The sequence below is a fragment of the Phocoena sinus genome, chromosome 13, assembly GCF_008692025.1.
Source record: "Phocoena sinus isolate mPhoSin1 chromosome 13, mPhoSin1.pri, whole genome shotgun sequence".
Lineage (NCBI taxonomy): Eukaryota > Metazoa > Chordata > Mammalia > Artiodactyla > Phocoenidae > Phocoena > Phocoena sinus.
This window is the reverse complement of record NC_045775.1, coordinates 18257797-18279258: the sequence shown is the minus strand read 5'-3', so window position 1 is coordinate 18279258 and position 21462 is coordinate 18257797. Positions and strand designations below refer to the sequence as shown.

General features: G+C 55.1%; 1 protein-coding gene across 1 annotated transcript in view; it reads right to left on the bottom strand.

The window, feature by feature from the left end:
• LOC116763986 (kelch-like protein 29) overlaps positions 1–4904 on the bottom strand; it is a 70233-nt gene extending 65329 nt beyond the window's left edge. Inside the window, exons 1-2 of the mRNA XM_032652228.1 lie at positions 4851–4904; positions 2301–2442 (exon numbers count right to left, since the gene is read on the bottom strand). Coding sequence (XP_032508119.1) covers positions 2301–2442; positions 4851–4904 — 196 coding nt within the window. The remainder of the gene's footprint in view (positions 1–2300; positions 2443–4850) is intronic.
• Positions 4905–21462: the final 16558 nt, after the last annotated feature.

Here is a 21462-nt window from a genome sequence, read left to right as displayed (position 1 = left end):
AGTAGGTGTTTGCTGGGCAAAAGGAGAGGGCCAGAGCCTGGAGCCCTGCAAAGGTTCTGTGGCGCAGGAAGGGAGAGCCAGGGGTGGGGGCAGTGGGGGCGGCTGGCGGGAGCTGCTCTCACGGCCTTGCTGGGGGGCCAGGGTTTGTCCTAAGCAACTTCTGCATGGCTAGCCCTGGGGGAAACAAGAGAAGTCCATTTTGGCTGAACAAAGGGGTCAGTCACACCTCCTGAGACCCCAGTTTAAGATGCAAAGCCAGCTGTGCCCAGACCAGGCAGAGCAGGGCCCTCTGAGCTCAGCTGACGTGGAGGTGACCCAGGTGGGCTTGTGAGTGAAGCTGGAAGATGCTGTGACTGGGAAGGTCAATCTGGGTCACCTCTGATGAATAAGTCTGGGTCTAGGACTCTGTCTTCTGAAGGCCACCTTGGTTGTCATGATGCCTGGAGTGGTGGCATAGTCCGAGGAAGGAGAGTGGGAACCAAGGGGTACTCAGGGCCACCAGCTCCAGAGGCTAGAAGGTGGGGCTTGGAGCTCTCTCACAGAAGTACAATTTCGAGGCAGGGCAGGAGCCAGGATGGTGGGGTGACTCCCTAACCACCCATGGGTACTGTCTCTGAGGAGTTGTCCAAAGGGGGAGCCACTTGGCATGATGGTGGAGAGCCAGGCTTGGCTTGGCATATTAGTCCCGGGTCTGCCCTCACTAGCTGAGTGACCTTAGAGCAAAGCCTTCCCCGAGTAGTTTCCTCATCTGCAGTGGGACAATAATGCCAACTTCGTAGTGTTGCTGTGAGCAGTGAGATGACACACAGAACAAGGCACATAATAGATGTGCAACAAATAGTTTTGATTTCGATTATGAGAGAGGCTGGAGCAAACTAGAGGCCTACAAATGTCAGTGAAGCAGTGCCAGCAAAATTATAGAACTGGCTGCTAAGGGGGATTGTCCCCAAGCCTGAAGAACAGGAGGTGGCATCAGTGTGAGCTAGCCTGGTGTCTTAAGCACAAGGCATGCCATCTGAAGCCCAGTCCTCTGCAGGATTGGCCAGGGAGCCTGGAAAAATGCATTAGAACTTCAGAGTACAGCTGGCGAGCTCTCAGATAACTCTGAGGTGAACATATAGAGAGCTAGGGCCACAGAGGTGATTGCTTCGTGAGCCAGGGAATGGCCCAGAGGATAAAGGAGACATAAAGGGAGGTCTCTAGTGATATGCTCACCATTTTTTATCAATGATTTGGATGACAATATGGAAGACACATGACCAAGTCTGCAGGAGACATCATATTGGAAAGGTTGGGTAAAGGTCAGTAATAAAAGCAGGCATCTAAAAGATGCTGAGTCATACAGGAAGATATTGACAAGGTCTTGCCCTTGGGTCCCCACACCCAGCTGCTTAAGCCAGATTGTGAGGAGATGGACAGGGGTCAGAGTAGCCACCTTGACCGTCTTGGGGTCTTACTGTTGAGACAGCATGCGACGTGGCTACCAGCAGAGCAGAAGTGATGTGAGGCTGCAATGATCAAGGTAGAGGGGCTGAATGAAGGAGGTGCTACAGACCACTCGTGGGTTCTTTGTTTTGGGTTCTGGGCACTGAAGGATGCAGAAAGAGGAACAATTCCCAAGAAGGTAAAGGGACTGGAAGCCATGGGCTTGAGGGTATGGCTGAAGTCTTGGGGTGTTTGTCCTGCAGAAGACTTGGAGAGGGGATGAGCAGGGGTCTTCAGATATCTGTAGGGCTATGGTGTGGATGGCCAAGCCCACGTGTTCTATGTATCCCAATGGGAGGTCTGGGATCCAAGGGAGATAGCAGGCAAGGTTTTTGTTATGGTCAGAGCCGTGTAAGAAGGCCTCCGGTGCCGTAGAAGGTGGTAAACCCCCAGTCCCCGGGGCGGGGGAGCTTCTCAGTTCTCATGTAACTGTTGGCAAGGCAAGACCTCACTGGAATGGGTGATTTTGGAAATGTATGAATCAGAGCACTGAGGTTTAGGAATGACTAACTATTCAAAATAACTCGAAGCAGATTCAGAGTCACTCCTATAATGTCACTCTCACTCCCTTGTCCTTCCCAATATTTTCTTGAGAAAGGGGTAGAGACACAGCTACTGCCCAGGGAATTACACACAGTCACGCCCCAGTGCCCCACCCCCGTCCCCCTGCCCCCAGTGCAACCTGAGTTCTGGGCTGCTGCAGACCGTGGGTCAGGACCTGCTGAGGAGCTGGGGCACCCAGGAGGTCTCAGATACTTCTCGCCCTCCCCTCCAGCTCCCAGTGTAGGTGGCTCTGTCTGCCCTGGACTACACACCTGGATTGTCGCTCTCCCTCATCTGTTTGGAGGGCGGTTCATCGGTGTCCCAAGGCGTGGACTGATTGATGGGCGTCTGGCCCCACCGGATGCTGGTCGTGAGTCCCTGGGACTGATTGTCTGCTTTGGAGATGCCGGGGGCCTGGGGAGAAGCAGAGCAGGAGGGTGAGCACAGCCTGGCAACGGTCCTGCCCTGGCGCCCATCCCCCGCAGTACTCCTGCTGCCTGAGCCACGGGACCAGAGGCAGAGACCTGGCCCTACACCCAGTACCACGGGAGAATCGCAGGGCGTTTTGGTGCAGTAGCAGCAGCCGTGGCCTTGGCTAGACTCCCGCCTCCAGGGACGCCCAACCTAACCCAGTGCCTCCTCCACCACCCACTCTACCTGAGCCATCAAAACGGAACGAGCGCTCTGTGCTACGAGAAATGACATCACCCCAGTCCTTGGGTCATTAATAAGCTGCCACAATATGCGCGGGCATGTGCTGAGCACCAACTGTGTACTCAGCCCAGGCCCAGTACCACCATGTGCCCAGCCCTTTGACATGCGGGACGACGGCTCTCCAAAGCATTACCGTCGGGCCCCATCCTGCTTCCACACCAGCCTCCGAGGCCCCAGACTTCCCACTCCACAGAGGAGACGTGGGAGGGGGTGGACTGGGGCCCCTGGGAGGACAGCGCAGGTCCTGCTGCAGGGCTGGAAGGCAGGGACATATGTCTTGGTCATATGTCTTCACTGGGACCTTCGGCTCCGCCCTGCAGGAAGCAGGCAGGCTCTCTGCTCCAGGATCTCACTTGCTAGTTTAGATACTCAATGAGAAAACAAACCTCAGGGCGAAAACAAACATTAGGACAGCACTGGTCTCCCTGAGCTACCATCTTACCATGGAATATTATGTAGGCAATAAAAATCATGTTTACTGGGCTTCCCTGGTGGCACAGTGGTTAAGAATCTGCCTGCCAATGCAGGCGACATGGGTTCGAGCCCTGGTCTGGGAAGATCCCACATGCCTCAGAGCAACTAAGCCCGTGTGCCACAACTACTGAGCCTGTGCGCCTAGAGCCCATGAGCCACAACTACTGGAGCCTGTGCGCCTAGAGCCCATGAGCCACAACTACTGAGCCTGTGCGCCTAGAGCCCATGAGCCACAACTACTGGAGCCTGTGCGCCTAGAGCCCATGAGCCACAACTACTGAGCCTGTGCGCCTAGAGCCCATGAGCCACAACTACTGAGCCTGTGCGCCTAGAGCCCATGAGCCACAACTACTGAGCCTGTGCGCCTAGAGCCCATGTGCCACAACTACTGAGCCTGTGCTCCTAGAGCCCATGAGCCACAACTACTGAGCCTGTGCGCCTAGAGCCCATGAGCCACAACTACTGAGCCTGTGCGCCTAGAGCCCATGAGCCACAACTACTGAGCCTGTGCTCCTAGAGCCCATGAGCCACAACTACTGGAGCCTGTGCGCCTAGAGCCCGTGAGCCACAACTACTGAGCCTGTGCGCCTAGAGCCCATGAGCCACAACTACTGAGCCTGTGCGCCTAGAGCCCATGAGCCACAACTACTGGAGCCTGTGCGCCTGGAGCCCATGAGCCACAACTACTGAGCCTGTGCGCCTAGATCCCATGTGCCACAACTACTGAGCCTGTGTGCCTAGAGCCCATGAGCCACAACTACTGAGCCTGTGCGCCTAGAGCCCATGAGCCACAACTACTGAGCCTGTGTGCCTAGAGCCCGTGCTCTGCAACAAGGGAAGCCACTGCAATGAGAAGCCCGCGCAACGCAAAGAAGAGCAACCCCCACTCACCGCAACTAGAGAAAAACCTGCGCGCAGCAACAAAGACCCAATGCAGCCAAAAGTAAAATAAATAAATAAATAAAAAAAGTCTTTGGAGATTAAGACTTGTTTAAAGAAAAAAATCATGTTTACTAAGAATTCCTAATGAGGTGACAAAATGCTTACGCTATAATGTTAAATGAGAAAAGCGGGACATAAAATGACACGCATATAAACTTATCATGTAAAATGATATGTGCAGAAAGGAAAAATCCCAAAATATTAGCAGGAATGTCATTCTTGGGTGAAGGGATTAAGGGAAACTTTTATTCTTTTTGTCTATACTTCTCTGTATTTGCCAAATTTTCTGCTGTGGCCATTACCATTATTTATAACATTATAATATTTATAATCAAAAAAAAAATCCCCAAAACACATTGGAGGGCCTGGTACTGGGATAACTGGGATGTGAGTCTCAAGAGAGATGGTTCCAGGAGCAGTGACCACAGCTTGCAGGAGTGTAGCCAGAACCCAGCCAGGTTTGGGGACAGTCATAGAAGGGCAAAGGAGCCTCCAGGGTCATCTGCAGGCCTCTCTCAGGTGAGGCCACTGTGCTTTTGCCTCCTATTGGAAGCTAAGTCAGTGACCCAGCTTGTTGGGGGCAGCGCCCCTTTCTGGGCATCTCTGAGCAGCGGGACTCTCCTTACCAGGCAGGCTGAAGAGTACTGGCAGGTGGGAAGGGGTTTGGACTTACTGGGGCTTTGATGCCTTACGCAGATGACAAACAGTGCCTGCATCAGGGCCTGCTGGGAGAAGTGGGAGCGCATCCTATTAGCACCATAAGCTGTGCTGAGCTAATTGCATTAGGCTGTACTTTATCTCCGGCCTGCATTTCAGATGCTTCACTTCTGTGAACAGCGCAGGAAACAAAGGAAAAGAGTGAATCTCCTGAGGAAAGAACAATTCTGTGGACAAGCTTCCTTATCAGAGGCCTCTGCCCCACTTCTGTCTGTGGGACAGATGAGACAGGGTAGGCGGGGAGGTTGGGGATCTAGCCACACTCACCAATAGTCTTAGGGAACTTAGGAAAGAGAAGCGTGGCTTGTACAGCCTTCTCTAAACAGACAACTTTCCAGGGTGCCCTGCCTGCAGCCCCCTCTGTATTCCCAGGCTCTTGGGGAGCTGGTGGGTCAGAGGTGCAGAGGTTGCTTTTCCCACAATAAGAGGCATCCGGGGGGAAAGAAGCCAGTGTGATGTCCCATTTGGGGCCCTGTTTTGGGGTGAAGTTTGAATGGGGAGACCCCGGTCTCCTTACCCCTTCTGCCAGTAGGGGGTGCTGCAGCCCCCTCTCTGTGGCCTGGAATTCCCGGAGGCCTCCCAGGCCAGAGGCAGGTTTGGTTTTCCGGGTCCTCCTGCAGTTGCCCTTTGTCCTGGCTGAATCAGCACCCAGGCCTGGTAACCTGACAGGGTGGGGAAGGGCTCCGGGAACTTGGAGGCCCTGGGCCTGGTCCTTAGAGCAGCCGCTGCCGCCAGAAGGGGTGGTCGGGGTCTCCTGCTTGAGAGCAGGTAATCAGACTCTAAAACTTCAGGCGTTCGGGGTTTTGCCCTAAAATTGGGGGAGTTTCTGAACTTGAAAAACTGCACACTTTTCCTCAGGCCCTTGATTCTAAAACACTCCTGCCAGCTCGCTCTCTTGCGCCTTTGCTGGTCAGGGGGTTTGCTCTTCAGTAAACTGGGCCCCTGCTCTGTGGCCGGCCCTGCCCAAACTGGGCCCCCTGGGCTGGGGACGGGCAGTCACTGAGACTCAGCCCTGCCCTCGAGGGGCTGCTCCCAGCTATGAGTCACACTCCAGAAGGAAGCTGGGGGTGCAGGGGGTCCAGGGGGTACTGGGGCGGGCCCAGGGCTCCGGGGTGAGCCTACAACAGGCAACAGGCCTGCTGTCGGCCTGTGTCTTTCATGACTATGACAAGCGAGTTCTTATGTACAAGAAAGAGGTTCTGCTGTGAGAAGGAAAGCAGCCTTTTTTGTTGTTTTTTCTTTAGGAAAGATAAATAAGGACACTCATTCTATTTGGTACTAGCAACTCCTGAAGCTATGAGCAACTTGCGGTTCAGGACTTTTTATTCATTTTATTGAAAAAAAGAAATGAACATTCCTTCCTTCACTCCCTCCAGAAAAAACATGGACACGGGTTGTGCGCTTCGCCAAGGCGCCTGGATGCCCAGGTGGTGAGGAATGTTGCAGCTGCTGATGTGAGTCAGCTCGGCCTGACCAGAGCCCTGTCCTCCTGCAGACGGGTTCCAGGCCCAAGGTAAACTCGAGGTTCCCAGGTTCCGGAGGCTTCTAGGGGACCGTGTGTGGGTTTGCGCCTCCAGCTTCGAACTTGGCTCCTACTAAGACTTTCCGCCTTGGTCCAGCGTCCCCAGAGGTCCACAATTCCACCAAAGGCTCTCCAGGCCACCCCCCTTTCAGGGGGCTGCCAACTCAAGAATGTACAGACACCAACCAGGAGGACAGCCTGGGCCGGTGGGGAGGAGGGCGGGGCTGAGGGAGCCTCCCCTCGCCCCTCCCACTGCCATCACAGAGGATATCACCTAAGCCACGAAGACATCTGGCCTTTCCCCAGTGTTCCTGGCCTTGCTTCTGCTCCAGTGACATGATGGCACTCAGCACAGAGAGGCAGCCGAAGAGAGCCCTCTTCCTGCCCGGCGCCTCCGAGTGGCCCTATCTGCCCATCATTGGCCCAAGCAGGCTTCTCTCTGCTTCCCTTTAATGAGATGCTAATGGGATGCATCATTAACGCAGCAGCTTTTAAACCCCAAGCTCTTGTAAATTTTCAAAGGTCACATTTTTATGGTGGCTGACAGCATCCTGCTTCTTTCAACGACTGAGGAACACTAAGGACCCCGATCCTTTATGGATGAAGCTCTCTGCGAGGGGCGCCATGGGCTGAAGCGCCTGCGGGTCGCGGGGCTGGGAAGCTCCACCTGCGACAAGCCCCCCGAGGCCCCTGGGTTGTGCTCTGTCAGCGTGGGGAGAGCCAGTTACACGTCGCCTACAGAGCGGCACTGGGGACCCTGCTCCACTTAGGGGTTGACGTGCGGGGCCGCAGGTGGTGCTCGGTGCGAAGATGCCTGTGTACCCGTGGAGCTGTGACAGCCCGGAAGGGCTGATTTTGCTAATTTGTCCATCCAAAGGGAGCCCTTTTTTCTACTTTGCACAAGGGTGCCATATAGGCCAGCAGCATCCCAGGTGGTCAGGGAAATTTGAAAGATGATGGGATGGGACTCCCCGGGGCCTTGCCATGCCTCGCTTGTTCTCACCCCTCGCCCTGCACACATCAGGATCACAGCCTCGGAACACTGCCTTTCAGGGCTGGTACTGACCTGTACTGGTGGATGGGCTCCATGATGGCAGGGACCCGCGTGGCAGGACCTGACCCAGCTCCTGCCGGCCTGGTGTAGGTGCCCAGGGAAGGCAAGGTCTCTGAGTTACAGTGTTGGCCAACAGTAGGAGTGTTCATCACTGTTGGTTCACGAGTGCATGAATGCATGGCCTACACTTCAGGAGAGGGAATGATGGGAGTAAGAGAACAGAGATGTGGAATCGCGTAGTGCCCCTGGGAAGCCTGATACAGTGTGTTCCTCTCACTGGGGAGATGACGTTTCCAGACCGTGGAGGCCTCGTGTGCCGGGACCCCCAACATCATTGCCCTGAATGCTGCTGGAGGCTGCCTGGAGGCCTAATGCCCCAATCCGCTGACCCCTCGCCCAGTGCCTGAGCATAGTCGGAGATGTGGGATGACTGAGGTTGACTCCTGCCTCGATGGGGCTGGTGGAAAAACCAGAACTCAGCTTCTTCCACTGTTCACCCAAGGACGTCAGAAAAGAGTGACTCAATGGAGCCTGGAAGTTAGGGAGAGCTGACGTTGGACCACAAAAGCTGGGCAGGGTTCAACAAGGCAGATGATCCTGGCCAAGGTCGCCACCAAAGGACCCCACAGCAGCTGGTGCATTTGCAGCCTAGATACAGTGGACAGAGCCAGGCTCCAGGGTTCACTTCCGGGGCTCACGTGGGCCTCTCTCGGGGGAATGACAGTGCCAGCGTCCGAGTCCTCCTCCTGCCCATGAACCTGCCTCCACAGATTGGAACCTGCAAGTCTTGACACTCTTGTCACTCATGTGGTGTGACAGTGTTAGCGGGGACTGCCATCTGCTGAGCATTCCTGAGTACAGCTGCCCTATCCCTCACAGCAGTGAGCCCCTTCTCCCAAGGGAGCCCAGAGTCCCCCCCCCCACCAGCCCTCACCTCGCTTTAATCGATCAGACAATACTCCCATGCTCACTCTGGGCCAGAAGTACCACTGGACACCAAGGCACACCCCAGCCAGGTGGGGGGTTGGGAAATGGCCTGTGATGAAAAGAGAAGCAGCAGCGAGGACAGTAGTGGGAAGCCTGGAGCTGACTACACTCTGAGCTTCAGCTGCAGCCTCATTTTATGTCACCGCTTCCCGTGATCCCCACCTAATTTGGGAAAGACAAGCTTTGGTGAGATATCCCCACAACCCCCCTGGCTCTGGACTCTGAGAGCCCCTTCTGCCGAGGGACTGCTGGTGTGGCCTGAGCCCTGCAGTGGACCTTTGGCAATGTTTTTCCTGATGGCCTGGCACCTTTTTTTTTTTTTTTTTTTTTTTGCTGTATGTGGGCCTCTCACTGCTGTGGCCTCTCCCGCTGCGGAGCACAGGCTCCGGACGCGCAGGCTCAGCGGACATGGCTCACGGGCCCAGCCGCTCCGCGGCATGTGGGATCCTCCCAGACCGGGGCACAAACCCGTGTCCCCTGCATCGGCAGGCGGACTCTCAACCACTGCGCCACCAGGGAAGCCCTGCCTGGCACCTTGTGAACACCCCCATCTTGCCCCTATCTCGAGGCGGAAGCCAGAACACGTGCTCTGCCAGCTTCCCTTGCGGCTGGAGCACAGGCATGTGCTCACCTGCTCAGACACACAAGGGTGAGGTTTTGGTCTGGGGGTTGGGCAGTGTGGGGAAGCCAGCAGAGCTCCGAGTCCACGCTCCGCAGAGGCTGGTAGCAGAGGCACACGGATTTGGGAGCACAAGGATGATGCTGGTTCTGGTGTCCTGGGCCCAGCATCAGTGGTGAATGCTCTCATTTCCTTTTTCTTCTGACTCTGAAGTATTCTCAGGGCTCCTCTTGCAGGTTCCCACAGGGCTCCTAGCAGACATGAATGCCCAGGCATCTCTGACCACCAAACCCTGCGTTGCCCTGGGAATCAGCTCCTGGAGGCTGTCGGCTCCAGGACTGAGCATAACTGGGCAGCCTGCTCCCTGAAAAGAGTGGATGTTTCACCTCCTTTTCAGCATCCCTCTTCCTGCAAGGCACTTAGGGGCTTCATGGTGCTCAGGTCCAACTGTGGGGACTGACAGAGGCCAGCTTTTGGTAAACTTATTCAGACTGGGGTGTTGGGAACCTCCCAGGGGCCCTCACACTGCAAAGGTGAAAGGCCAGGAAAGCAATTCTTACTTAAAGGAACGGTGTTGTAATGGTGGAAATTCAGGCTGGGGGTAAGGGAGAGAGATTTTGGTGTCTGAGTTTTTTAGATTACAGCTCCGGGGTTTATACCCAGATGTCTGGCTTTCTAGGACTTACAGGTTATCCATGAGAGAGTGGCTTCCAAGATCACACCGGTAGAGCATTGACCCCCTCTATGGCAGAGGCCCTCTGACTTGTGTGAATGCACATAAGAAGATTCCGGGGGGCAGGGTATTAAGAATTCAGGCTTCAGGACCCCACCTTCAGAGCTTCTGATTCAGTAGGTCTGGGGGGACCCCAAAATGTGGCTCCTTGACAGGCCTACCAGGTGATGCAGTCTATGGACTTCACTCTGGTGGGGGTAAGGACAGTCTTGACATTCAAGTTCTCAGACCCCTGTGCCCCAGTGTGGGGAACCTAGGAGCTGAGGCTGCTGGGCAGGTCCCGATTGGGACAGACTTTTTTGTCCTGCTCATGTGGCTCATGGGAGCCAGACAGGTGACACCGTCTTCATGGAATCCTGTTCCCAGCGTAGGTTCTAGGGGTCAGTAAAACGTGTTGACAGACACCAAAGCTGTAAGTCTGTGACCTCTGGGAAGAGCAAATGACATTTATGGGTCTCTCAGTTCTCATTTCATGATTGCTACTGAACGACAAACAAGAAAATAATTGCAGTTAAATCCCCACTTGGGGCCGGAGGAGGCTCTCCTGAGCCCCTTCTGCCCTCATTAAACAGGCTGCCCTCTCTGGCCCCCTGAACCCAGGCCGCGCCTCCGGCACCCCCTTCGGAGCAGCGCCATAATGCGCTCTGGAGCCCAATGAAATTTCTAATAATACTAACCAATGATGTGTTAAATTGAGACACTTCTGGCTTGCATTCTGGAAACTGCACGATGGTTTAAAGGACCAGTGCTTACCTTTCTCTTTCAATTTGCTGCTAAATTACTGCTTTCGGAGCAACTTACAGAAAAGTAATTCTTTATTTAAATTTTAATTTCAAACTTGTCATTTTAAATATATATTCAGATTCCAATCATATTATGGAATATGATGATGTCTCTGGAGGGCAAGTGTTCCTGCCAGGAGCTGGGTAGGGGCAGAGGATGTGATAGGAGGAGGGGTAAGGGAGCAGAGAAAGCAGGTCTCCACCCCAGGGGGCAGTGTGGCGAGGGCCAACATGTGCTGGGGTGGGAGACAGCACTGCAGAGGCCAGTGGTCAGCCTCTAACCTGGCCCTGTGATTCCAGGCAAGTACTTTAAGTTGAAACCACCAAGCACTTCCTGTGCCTCTTTCTCTTACTGAATCACCACGAGGACCCAACAAACCCCAGCCGTAAATGGATTCAGGCACAGATGAGGCGGGGCTGCCCAGCTTGCCCCCATCCTAATGGCTCACGTTTATTGAGCGCCCTCTACAAGCCAGGCATGGGCAGGATGGGATTTCTTTCCCTGAGGAAATCTGTGTTCTCACCTTCGTTTTACAGGCGAGAGTAAGAAGGCCCAGAGAACTTCAATGACAGCTAGAGCCTGCCAGGCTTGGGGTGCTAACCGAGGCCTGTTCTATCCTAAGACCCTCAGAAATGCTCTGTGATGGCTGGAATGTCCCCAGGCACCCCTGTCGTGGTTGGCAACTCCATAAATGGGCGTAGTCCTATCAAGCCCGTGCCCACACTACCCTTTTGGGGTTACACTTAGGATCCCTGGTCACAGGAGTACCAGCCACGGCCTCTCCTTCTCCCACCGTGTCCAGCCCAAGTGGGCCTCCTGCTCTGACCCCGACAGCACGCTGGGGTTGGGGAGCCAGATCCACTGGTCCTTCCATCACCTCTCCCACTCCCTTAGACCCCCAGACTCTAACCCACCACTGACATGTTCCACCAACCCCTGCCAGTGAGGTCTTGGCCCTCCCTCTCCAATGGGGCCAGTTCTTCAGTCTCAGACCAGGACCACAGACTGACATCTCCACCCTTCTCCAAAGCCAGCGATGCACTCCCACCCTTCACGTCCCCTCTCCCTCCCTCTGATCAGCCGCCCCTCCCCCTTGGCTTTCCATCACAGGCACTGAAAAATCCTTGTTCAACCACTTTACCTGCCATTCCAGCATCCATCTACCTTCCCTGTCCCCCCTCCACCTTTTGAGGTCACCCCCTCCATGGGATTCAGAACGCCTGGTACCCACTCCTGTTACCCCTCAGCTTTCACTGTTTAACTCTTCCCACCCCTGCTCTTCAGTGAAACCACCCCCTTTAAATGGACAGTCATCTCCTATTGCCAAACCCAGTAGCATTTCCCCAGGCTCTCATCCCTGACACCAGCTTCCTCCTCCTTCCTGCTTGAAACTCTTCCCTTCAGTTTCTGTACCAATGCTTTTTCTGGTTGTTGTGTTTTTCACTGGCCTCTTCTCTTGCTGGTTCTCCAGCATGGATATGCTCCAGGGCTCACGCTAGTGTCGCTCTGGCTCTGGCCCCTTCTCTCAGGTCCATCTGGGCCCTATCTTCTTTAAAAATTATTTTTCTGATATGAAACATCTGAGTGGTAGCCATCATCTCTGGTAAAGCCTAGCTTCCTATAGTATTCTGGAAGTATGTTTGCTATTCCCTGTTCCAACATCAAAGTCTATACCTTGGAAACATTTTTGTGGAAAGATCAGCTCAGATGGCCTCCCTTGCAAATGTAAGGCAACTGCGGCTGGGGCTGGTTTTTGCACCGCACTCCCTCGCATGCCCTGTCCAGGCCCCCAGCCCCTTCCCCCAGACCCCCTCCCAGTGGATGGGCCTCACGGACAAAAGAAATGATAAATCTGGTGGAACCTTACAACTCAAAGCTTTCAACTTTCCTCTAACGACGTTGAACGGAAAACTTCTTAGTCCCATTTCCAAGTAACTTTTCATCCATTACAAAACCCCACAAAATTTTCAAAGGGGCTTTGAAATAAGATCTCCTAGAAAAAAAAAAGCCCATCACAGACGAAAGTCTTTGAAAAGAAAGAGGCCTTCCCTGTGCTTCAGCTCCCCTCTGATATCAGTTTCCCTTTCATTCTGCTGAAAGGTTCAGGGCAGGCCTGGCCCTCAGCAGACGCCTGTGATGTGAGGGAGCCAGTGGCCCAGACGGATGGGTGGGCACGGGGAGGAGAGTGAGGGGCACCTGTTCGCAGCGCTGGGCCAGGCCTTTCATCGCCCCCTTCAATTGGCCCTCACGGCCCCCCTGACAGCTGTGTTCCTTGGAACCTGTCCGGTCTACTCAGAGGCCCAGCCGCCCTGCTTGTTCCCGCTCAGCTCCACACCGGTGACAGCGCAGCTCCCTCCAGAGCACAGCGACCCATCTTCATTCTTGTCGCCAGAGTGGGCGGGAAGGTAGGTGAGGCAGGGGCGGCCCTGCTCTGATCTGTGATGGACGTTTCCCAGATGCTGGCCCTGCAGGCGATGACTCTGGGGCCACCCCTCGACCTCCCAGCCTCAGAGCCTGTGACCCGCTCGTCCTCTCCGGGGGTTGGCTCCAGACTCACAGACGCACATCACACAGCAGCCACGTCAGGAGCCTCTGTTATCTTCAGATCTGAAATCCTCAGTGAGTCTGGCGAGGAAAAGTCCTCTGCACAGGGCAGCTGAGCTGAGAGCGGGTGCGGGGATACGCGCAGGTCTGTTGCTGACCCGGCCTGGCCCTCAGATGCCTGTACTCTGAGCGCCCGACATTAATTTGGGACCAGGCCTTCCTGGAGTTGGCTCTGAACCACCCGAGGCAGGGGAAGCAGCGGGCTCTCAAGAACGGCTTGGCCAGGGGCTAGCCTGGCCCCTCCGCACCCCAAGGCCCTCCCGGCCCCTCCCCAGAGAGCATTCTAGGACAAACTGTGCTCTCCTTGTATGGAGGACCCACTGGAGCCAGAAAGGACCCCAAGAATGAGCAGTAGCCGACTGTCTGCGATTCCCCTGGGGTCCTTTCTTCAACAAACACCTGACACTCCTATTCAAATCCGCCGTCCACCTTTTGAGTCATGGGTCTGGATGGAGCTCTCCTTGTTTGTCGTTACAGACAGAGGCTCGCCGGTGAGAGGGAACAGTCCCGACTTCTGAGCGCTCTGCCTTGTGACTCTCTGGGCAGAAGTCGACTGAGAGCTCGACTCTCATGCCTGGTAAGGCGGTCCTGCACAGCCATCTTCGGCGACCTCGTTAGCAGCCTAATCAGAGGGAGGATTGTGGCAGGGCCACCCGGAGGCCAGGCAGGACGAAGAAGCAAACAACAGAGCACAAATGTGGCCACAAGGCGGCTCCTCAGACGGGGTGGCACAGCTGAAGGAGCTGTTTTACGGCCAGTCAGTGCCCGAGTGTGTGTCTCAGCACTGGAGCCTAGATTCTGAGGCAGCATAGGGCTGGGAGCCCGAGGGGGTGGACCAGCTCTGCAGTGGAATCTTCCAGAACGCTTGAAGAGGCACTCAGTTGACATCTTCCCGCCGTCTGGTGCTTTCTCTTTGCTGTCTCCTGCCCAGGCTCTCTGTGAGAGCAGTGTGCGGCCAGGCAGTGTCCTGAGGGAGGGGTGTGCCCTCTGGCCGTGGTCTGGCTCAGCTATGGTAGTTCAGGACTGAGGCCGTTCAAGTGATTTTTTTTTTTTTTAAAAGGGAAATGGCTTCATTCAGCTCTCCCCCATCTTTTCAGTCTTCAGAAAGCTTTGCTGGGGCAGACAGATTCTATCTAAGCTCATTGGAGGTCCAGGTGCGAAAGGGAAAGCGGTGAAATCCTTAAGAGGTGGTGGAAGGGCGGGAGAGAGAGGGAAGCAGCCCCTCTTGGCGTAGACAGACAGATAGGCTTCTCCAGGGGGGTGACACGGGAGGAGGAGTGGGCTTCCGGGTGACCAGAGCAGGGTGACGCTCTGGCCCTGCCCTGCAAGAGGATGCGGCAGGCACTGTACCAACCCCTGGGGCCACTGGGTTGGACCCACCATGGAGACGGCCTGAGAGGCTTTCTACCTGTGGCTGCTCACTGTGGATCCTGGGTCACAGAGAGGGTCCCAGACAAACCCCATGCACTGGCACCCCTTCCCCAGCAGACTACCTGGGCCAATGCTCCCTTCCTTCCACCTCCTTGCAGGGCTGCCTGGATACCACAACTCCATCCATTTGGTGCTGGGGCCCATTGACTCAGATGCATCATTCATTCACTCATTCATTCACCCACACTTACTGAGAAGCTATCGTGTGGTTGAGACAACGATAGCCTCTGGCTTAGGGGAGTGCACAGGCTATAGGAGAAATCATAATTATAACAGCTAATATCTGTCAAACCTTTAGATGTGCCAGTTTACAACACTCAAGTCCCAAGAGTTCTCTGAGTCCCAGAAGAGTGTGTCCACCTCCATTCTTCACTGTATTAGCTTGGGTCGCCGTAACGAAATACCATAGATTGGGTGACATAACAACAGAAATTCTCACAGTTCTGGAGGCTGGAAGTCCGAGATCAGGGTGCCAGCATGACAAGGTTCTGCTGAGGGCTCTGTTCCTGGCTTGTAGTCGGCCACCTTCTTGCTCTGTCCTCACACGGCAGAGAGAAATTTCTAGTCTCTTCCTGTTCTTATAAGGACAATAGTCTCATTATGGGGGCCCCCATCCTCATGATTTCATCTAAACCAGATAATCTCCCAAAGGCCCCATCTTTAAAGACCACCTCAGTGGGGGTTAGGAACTCAACCCTATGAATTTGGGGAGAACACAGTTCAGTCCCTTGTACCCACATAGCATGCATGCCATGGATGCTGAGAAAATGCTTGCCTAGTTGAGTTGAGCTCTATCTGCCTGTTGCTTCTCTGCCCCACTCTGTCCACCAGACTCCAGGGGTGCTTAATGGAGGGTCACCCACAGGCCTGACCAGCGTGCGCTTGGTCCTCCCGCCAGCCTGAGCTCTAATTTTCCGGTGGTTTGATTTTTCCTCTCACAACATAATCTCCCTGATCTCTAGTCCTTCCCGAATGCTGTTGAAAGCCTTGTTGTATTTATCTCCGGAGAATCTGCCATGCCCCTATGCAATTTTCCATTGTCATGGTTCATTTTAATTTCCTCTAAGGCTGTTGGCCACTCTCGTGTTCAGAAATAGCTTGTTCCACTTAATAAAAGTGCTTAACTACGCAGACATGAGAAGATTCCTTTGCTCGCCCCTAAACATCACAGTAAGTGGAGTGAGATGCATGCCCTGCCTCGTGCAGTGAGGCATGCCAGGTGGCTTCCCAGGAAGAAGGAGCTCGGAATCAAAGGTACAAGGGCAGAAGCAGGATCCGAAAACTTCTGGTGGAAACCCAGCCAGCCTGGGTGGCCACCCACGGAATCGTCCAGCTGACAGCACAGGGTTTCCTGAAGTGCCTCCCATCTCCATAATGATCAGAGCTCTGGCCCCGCAGGTGGGAGCTGGCACCCACCTCAAACTTGCCTTGTGACCTTGCACAAGTCAATTTATGTCTCCGAGCCCCTACCTCTTCATCTAGAAAACTGGCCTGGTAATCCTCCTTCCAAAGACGATTTCAGTGAGGAGTAGAAATCTCCCACTTCCAGGGCTTATCACAGAACCTGGGGCAAAGCAGGGGGCTCAACAATAGCAGCTATTATTGCTATTGGGGGAACCCAAGAATGCAAGAAGGATGCCGTGCTCAAGGCATCTGTCTTCCATATCCATTTTCTCTGGGTTGCTGGAGCCAGAGAAACCCCCCAGGCTATGAATTATCAAGAAAGGACAAAGGAGAGGAAAGCAGGCTGGATTGTGAGTCACAGGCCACATCTACCGAAGCCTAGCCATTTGGCCATAAGACCAAAGCCAGGGTATTACAAGGTCTGGTGGCAGCTGGTCTGACTTGCAGGTCAACGTCTCAGAGCTGGGCTGGGCTTGTAGACCCAGATAGCCAGGGGCAGGATCCCAGGGCATCTTTCTTTGGCTTAAATAACAGCAATGAGGAACCAAGAGTCTAGGGTGACTGGTGGATGAGAACAGGAAGGGAGAGGCACAGGCACTGACTTAAAATCCCCAATAGAACGGCAGCTGGACGTTCACGTGGGTGCACAAGTGTGCACACACACGCACTTGCCTACCTACACACACGCCTTCCACATTCCCCCACAGACACCCTCCCCACCCCCCAAGCCCCAGCCTGCTTGGGCAGCCGGGAGACTCCAGCCCCCCACAGGGCAGGTGATGCTGGCAGACACCCCCGGCCTGCCCCACGGAATCTTTTTTCTCCCGCCGGCTCTGAAGCACAGAGTCCCCCATGGCCACTTGGAGCTTCCCTCCCAGACACTTTTTCCTAAATCAGTTTCCAATCTGACTCATTTCAGTTTTAAAACAAGAAAACATCAACAAACACGAGGAAGGGAAACAGATGGTAACAATTACAGGAGGGAGAAAACAGCCCGTTCCCTCTACGAGGGGCAGGCAAACAGATTGGTCTCAGTGCATCATCCCCAGGCCACAGCTGGGTAAACCTGGGCGCAGGGCTCCAGGGCCCATCCCCACTGCAGGGCACAGGCCAGCACTGGAGGGGCCGCAAAGGCCTCCAGGCACCACAGAGCAGGCCCACTGGAACCTGGCAATGGCCAGTTCTCCAGGGAGGGAGGGATAGACGTTCCAGCACATTCCAGGCAGCCTCACTACCTCTGACGCCCTGTCTGAGGCCTGAGGTCTGTGTGGGATTGCTTTCTCCCCTGTACACTGGGCCCACTGGGACAGCAGAAGTCTGTCTTACCTTCCAGACTGCGAGCTCCTCAGGGAAGCCTGGGGTTTCTCATGGTTGGGGGTAGTTAGAGCTGGGTGGCCTCGTTCAAATGCAAGTCCTGCCACTTACAAGTGCGGTGAGCTGGGGGCAAGCTAATGGACCTCTCCATGCCCTCCTTTCCTCACCCCTAAAACTGAGGTAAGTCTAAACCTACAGCATAGGATTATGAATTAATAAGTGCAAAGGACTTAGACCCATGCCTAGCACACAAGGGCGCTGTGTGTGGGTGCTGTCTTGTTGGTATCACCCATGCGGACAGCCGGCTTCTTGTCTGGCACTCAGATAGCATCGGACAGGCCTGCAGGGCAGAGGGATGAGGGGGCGGGCCTGAAGCTGGGTCCTGAAAGGTGGGGGCTTTCCAGGCAGGGGAAGCCAACACTGCAGTTAGGGCCGAGAGGATCAGCCCACATTGGAGTGCGGTTTGCAAGGGTCTGGGAGCAGATGGCTAGGTCCAGGGTCCTGAGCTGGAGTTTGCCATCCTCCCTCTTCTGGGACCACCATTTGTCCACCCTTTATGGTTCGGGTAGGACGAGGACTCTGCCCTCCAGTAGATCAGACTGGCAGAGAGACAGGCAAGGAAATGGGTCCAACCTGGAGATCAAGTGCTGTGGCAGAGGGGGGCACCTACCCCAGCCGTGTGTGTCCAGGAAAGCTGCCTGGAGGAGGGGGTGAGTCCTGAGCCAGAGGAGGAGGGGCGTGTTGGGGGTGAAAGCAGGGGGTGATGTGCTGTTCTGGGCACAGGGAACACGATGCCTTTGGGGTCAGAACATGAGGTCGTCCAGAGTGGGGAGTTTGGATCCCTGTTCTTTCATTTCCGAAGTCCCCCAGGCAAGGATGGAATGTTTCTGAGCCTCAGTTTCTCCACCTGCACAAGGAGAATGATAGAGTCCCCTCCTTCCCAGGCCTGAGGAAGGGTCTGTGTAAGGATGTACAGCGGAAGTGCCCGGTTGACTCCTGGCACAGTGAGGTGCTCACCGCAAGGGGCCGCTGTTTTGGCCTTCTTTGCACACACAAGCTTGCACGCGGCATAAACACTTCTGAGCGCAGCAGTAATTGCACTCCTCACACGCGGCTGTGGACTGAATGTGTGTGTCCCCCCAGAGTTCAGATCCTAACCCCCACGTGATAGCATTAGGAGGTGGGCCTTTGGGAGGAGATTAGGTCATGAAGGTGGAGCCCTCATGAGAGGGACCGGTGCCCTTAGAAGACGATGAGAGAGCCTGCTTCTTCCCCGTGCTCTCCGCTGTGTGAGGACACATGGGGCAGTCGGACCCCTGAAGAGGGTCCTCGCCAGAACCTGATGGTGTTGGCATCCTGATCTCAGTCTTCCAGCCTCCAGAACTGCGAGAAATAAATGTCTGTTGTTTATAAGCCACCCAGGTTATGGTATTTCGTGACGGCAGCCTGAGCTAAGACACACGTGAACCGCCCACAGTTCACACACAAGGGTACAGAGAGACAGCAGCTGGCACGCACTGATGCCCCGTATCTCCCCCTTTGTCCTGACACGTGTTCCCACCTCCCCCAGCCTGCTGGACTCTGCTGAGCCTCTAGCCCTTGGGGATGTACGGTGGCCGCCCCTATGCCAGGGCCCTGGATACCAAGAGCTGCATTTAACCATCACAGAGTGACATCATTCTGGGCTCATTTTGAGTGTTAAGCAGAGGGAGGCTGCAGAAGTTTCAGGACGAAGGGGAGGAGGGTAGGACGGGTCACTCACAAATGTGCATCAGGCAGCTTGTCTGGGGAGCAGTCCCCAAGTGTACGGGGGCAACTTCCTGCTGCACACTGTTTGTGGCGGCGCCTTCTGTTTTAAGGTGTATGAATGCTCCCCTTGTTGTCCTGGGGGCTCAGCATTTTCACATTCTTTCCAGGCTGCCCATTTCCCAGCCTGGAGGAGTCGTTCCCGTCAGCACCGGGGCCCAGCACGCTCCTCTCCTCCCAGATGCTCCAGACATGCACGGCCTTTCCCAAGCTTCCCCAGGAGGGCAGCAGCCTGGGAGTCGGGGTGGCCTGGGGTCTGGGTAACCTGGCCTAGACCCTTCTCCGCTCTGGGTCTCCCTGGGGAAATGGGCAGTTGGAAAAGGGCAGCATCTGAGCCTGGAGGCCTCTTCCATTCTCCATTCTCTCCCCTGGGCCACCTCACTCAGGTGGGCTGAGGGGGCGCCTGGGGCTCTGGGTTGCAGAGCCAGTGCCTCAGCTGCTGCTGCTCTTGTTGGGAGAGGCCTAAGACCACCGACCCGGCTGCTTGGCAGGACCAGCTTCCTTCACAGGCAACCGCTCGCTCTTCCCCGCCAGGGGACTGGGACTTGGAGCGCTCTGGTCCCTCCTCCAAGGCTGTCCCCATAGTGGACAGGCTGAGCACCACATAAGACAGCATCCCAGTAGCCCCTCGAATGCGGGTGCCACGATCAGGGCAAGGTTTGCCCGTGGGGTGGTTCTCATGCATGGCATATATCGGCCTCTAGGTCCATCTCGGGGGGCTTGGCCTTCTCTCTTTAACTGCTGGTGTTTCTTGGGGTTCTTTAACGTTCTTCTCATTATCACCTGGTTGCCAAATCTTTGCCACCTTTAAGTTCTAGACCCCACATATTCAAATGCCTCCTGCACACCTCCACTGGGTGTTCCACCTGTACCTCCAACGCAGCACGTCCCCTTGGATTCCCATCTCTGCTTCCCCAGCCCAGACCTGCTGTCTCTGCTGTGGGCTCGGTCCCAGAGCTGGTTCCCCCACGCGCTGTGGTCAAGGCGGGAACAGGGACTCAGCTTTCACAGCCCTGTCCCTGTCCCTGCACTCTCCACCCGCCAGCAGCTTTGCCAAAGCTCGCCTCAATATTTCTGTAGCAGCCCTGTCCCCCTGACCCCCGCTTCCGCCTTCCACCTGGCCTTCCTGTCACTGTGGGGTCTGCCCTACCCTGATCCTTGTGTTGCGGGTATTTTTCTAAAATGTAAATATGACCACATCACCCCTCCCTCTAAAACCCCGGAGTCTTGAAGTCTAAGGGGTCATGTCCAAACTCCCCGATGTAGTTCCCAAAGCCCCCCTGGTGTCCTGGGTGCCATCTCTCACCACTCCTACCCTGGCACTTTGCTGCTTCCTGTCTTCATGCCTTGGCTCAAACCCTCCCCTCTGTGTGTCCAGTGGGCTCCCCTTCATCGAGGCTCACTCCATCTCACCCTCGAAGACTCCGCTTGGGCATCCTCTCCTTGGAGAAGCCTCCCCTGAACAGCCTCCTTCCCCAGCCAGGCCATATGCATCACCTGGGGTCTTCTAACACGCTCTCTACCCCTCCCCCTCACGGGGATGGAGTCCCCATGTGCTCCTGGATTGTAATTCCTATTTGCTCATCTGTTCCCCAATAGACCATGAATTCTTGGAAGTCAAGACTCTGCCTTATCGCCAGGATAGGGTCCAGCACATAGTAGGTCCTCAGTAAAGATGTGAGGTGTGAATGAAGGCTTAATAAGGAAGCTTCTCCATGATGTTTGAGAGGGTGGGGTGGGGATGGTCTGCATTTAATGCAGTTGCTGGCTTCACCAAGGCCCCAGAAATGCCTCCATCTGTCTCTTCCTGGTATGATTCCAGGGCAGAGTGAGTTTCGAGTCCTTCCTAATCAAGCTGTCAATAGGGAGTCCTGACACCAGGCATTGATTTTTCGCCAAAGGGGAGGCAGCTTCCCCTCTGCATTCTGTGTCCCGGCAGTCAGTTCATATTTGTAGATCGTAATCTCTTCCGTCAACGCAGACCATGGCCCACTCCTGGGCCCCAGGGACCAAGTTTTCTAAAATCAGTGTTAGGGCTCCTGTCCCTGGGATGCTTGGATTTCAAGAGGAGCCACAGCCAAGGCCTGCAGGAGTGGACCCATTTCCCAGATCCATTTCTCCCATGCCCCAGTCACGTCGAGGCCCCAGACCCCCCTTAGTGCACCCACTACCCTCAAATATCCCACTGGCCCAGGCCGGGGCCGGGCACTTACACTGCAGGAGGGCACTTACACTCAGCTCAGCCCTGGAGATGCCCCTAGGTGTGACATATTAGACTCAGAGCCTCACCTGTGGTGAGGACAATCACAGACCCATTATTTTAAAGCATG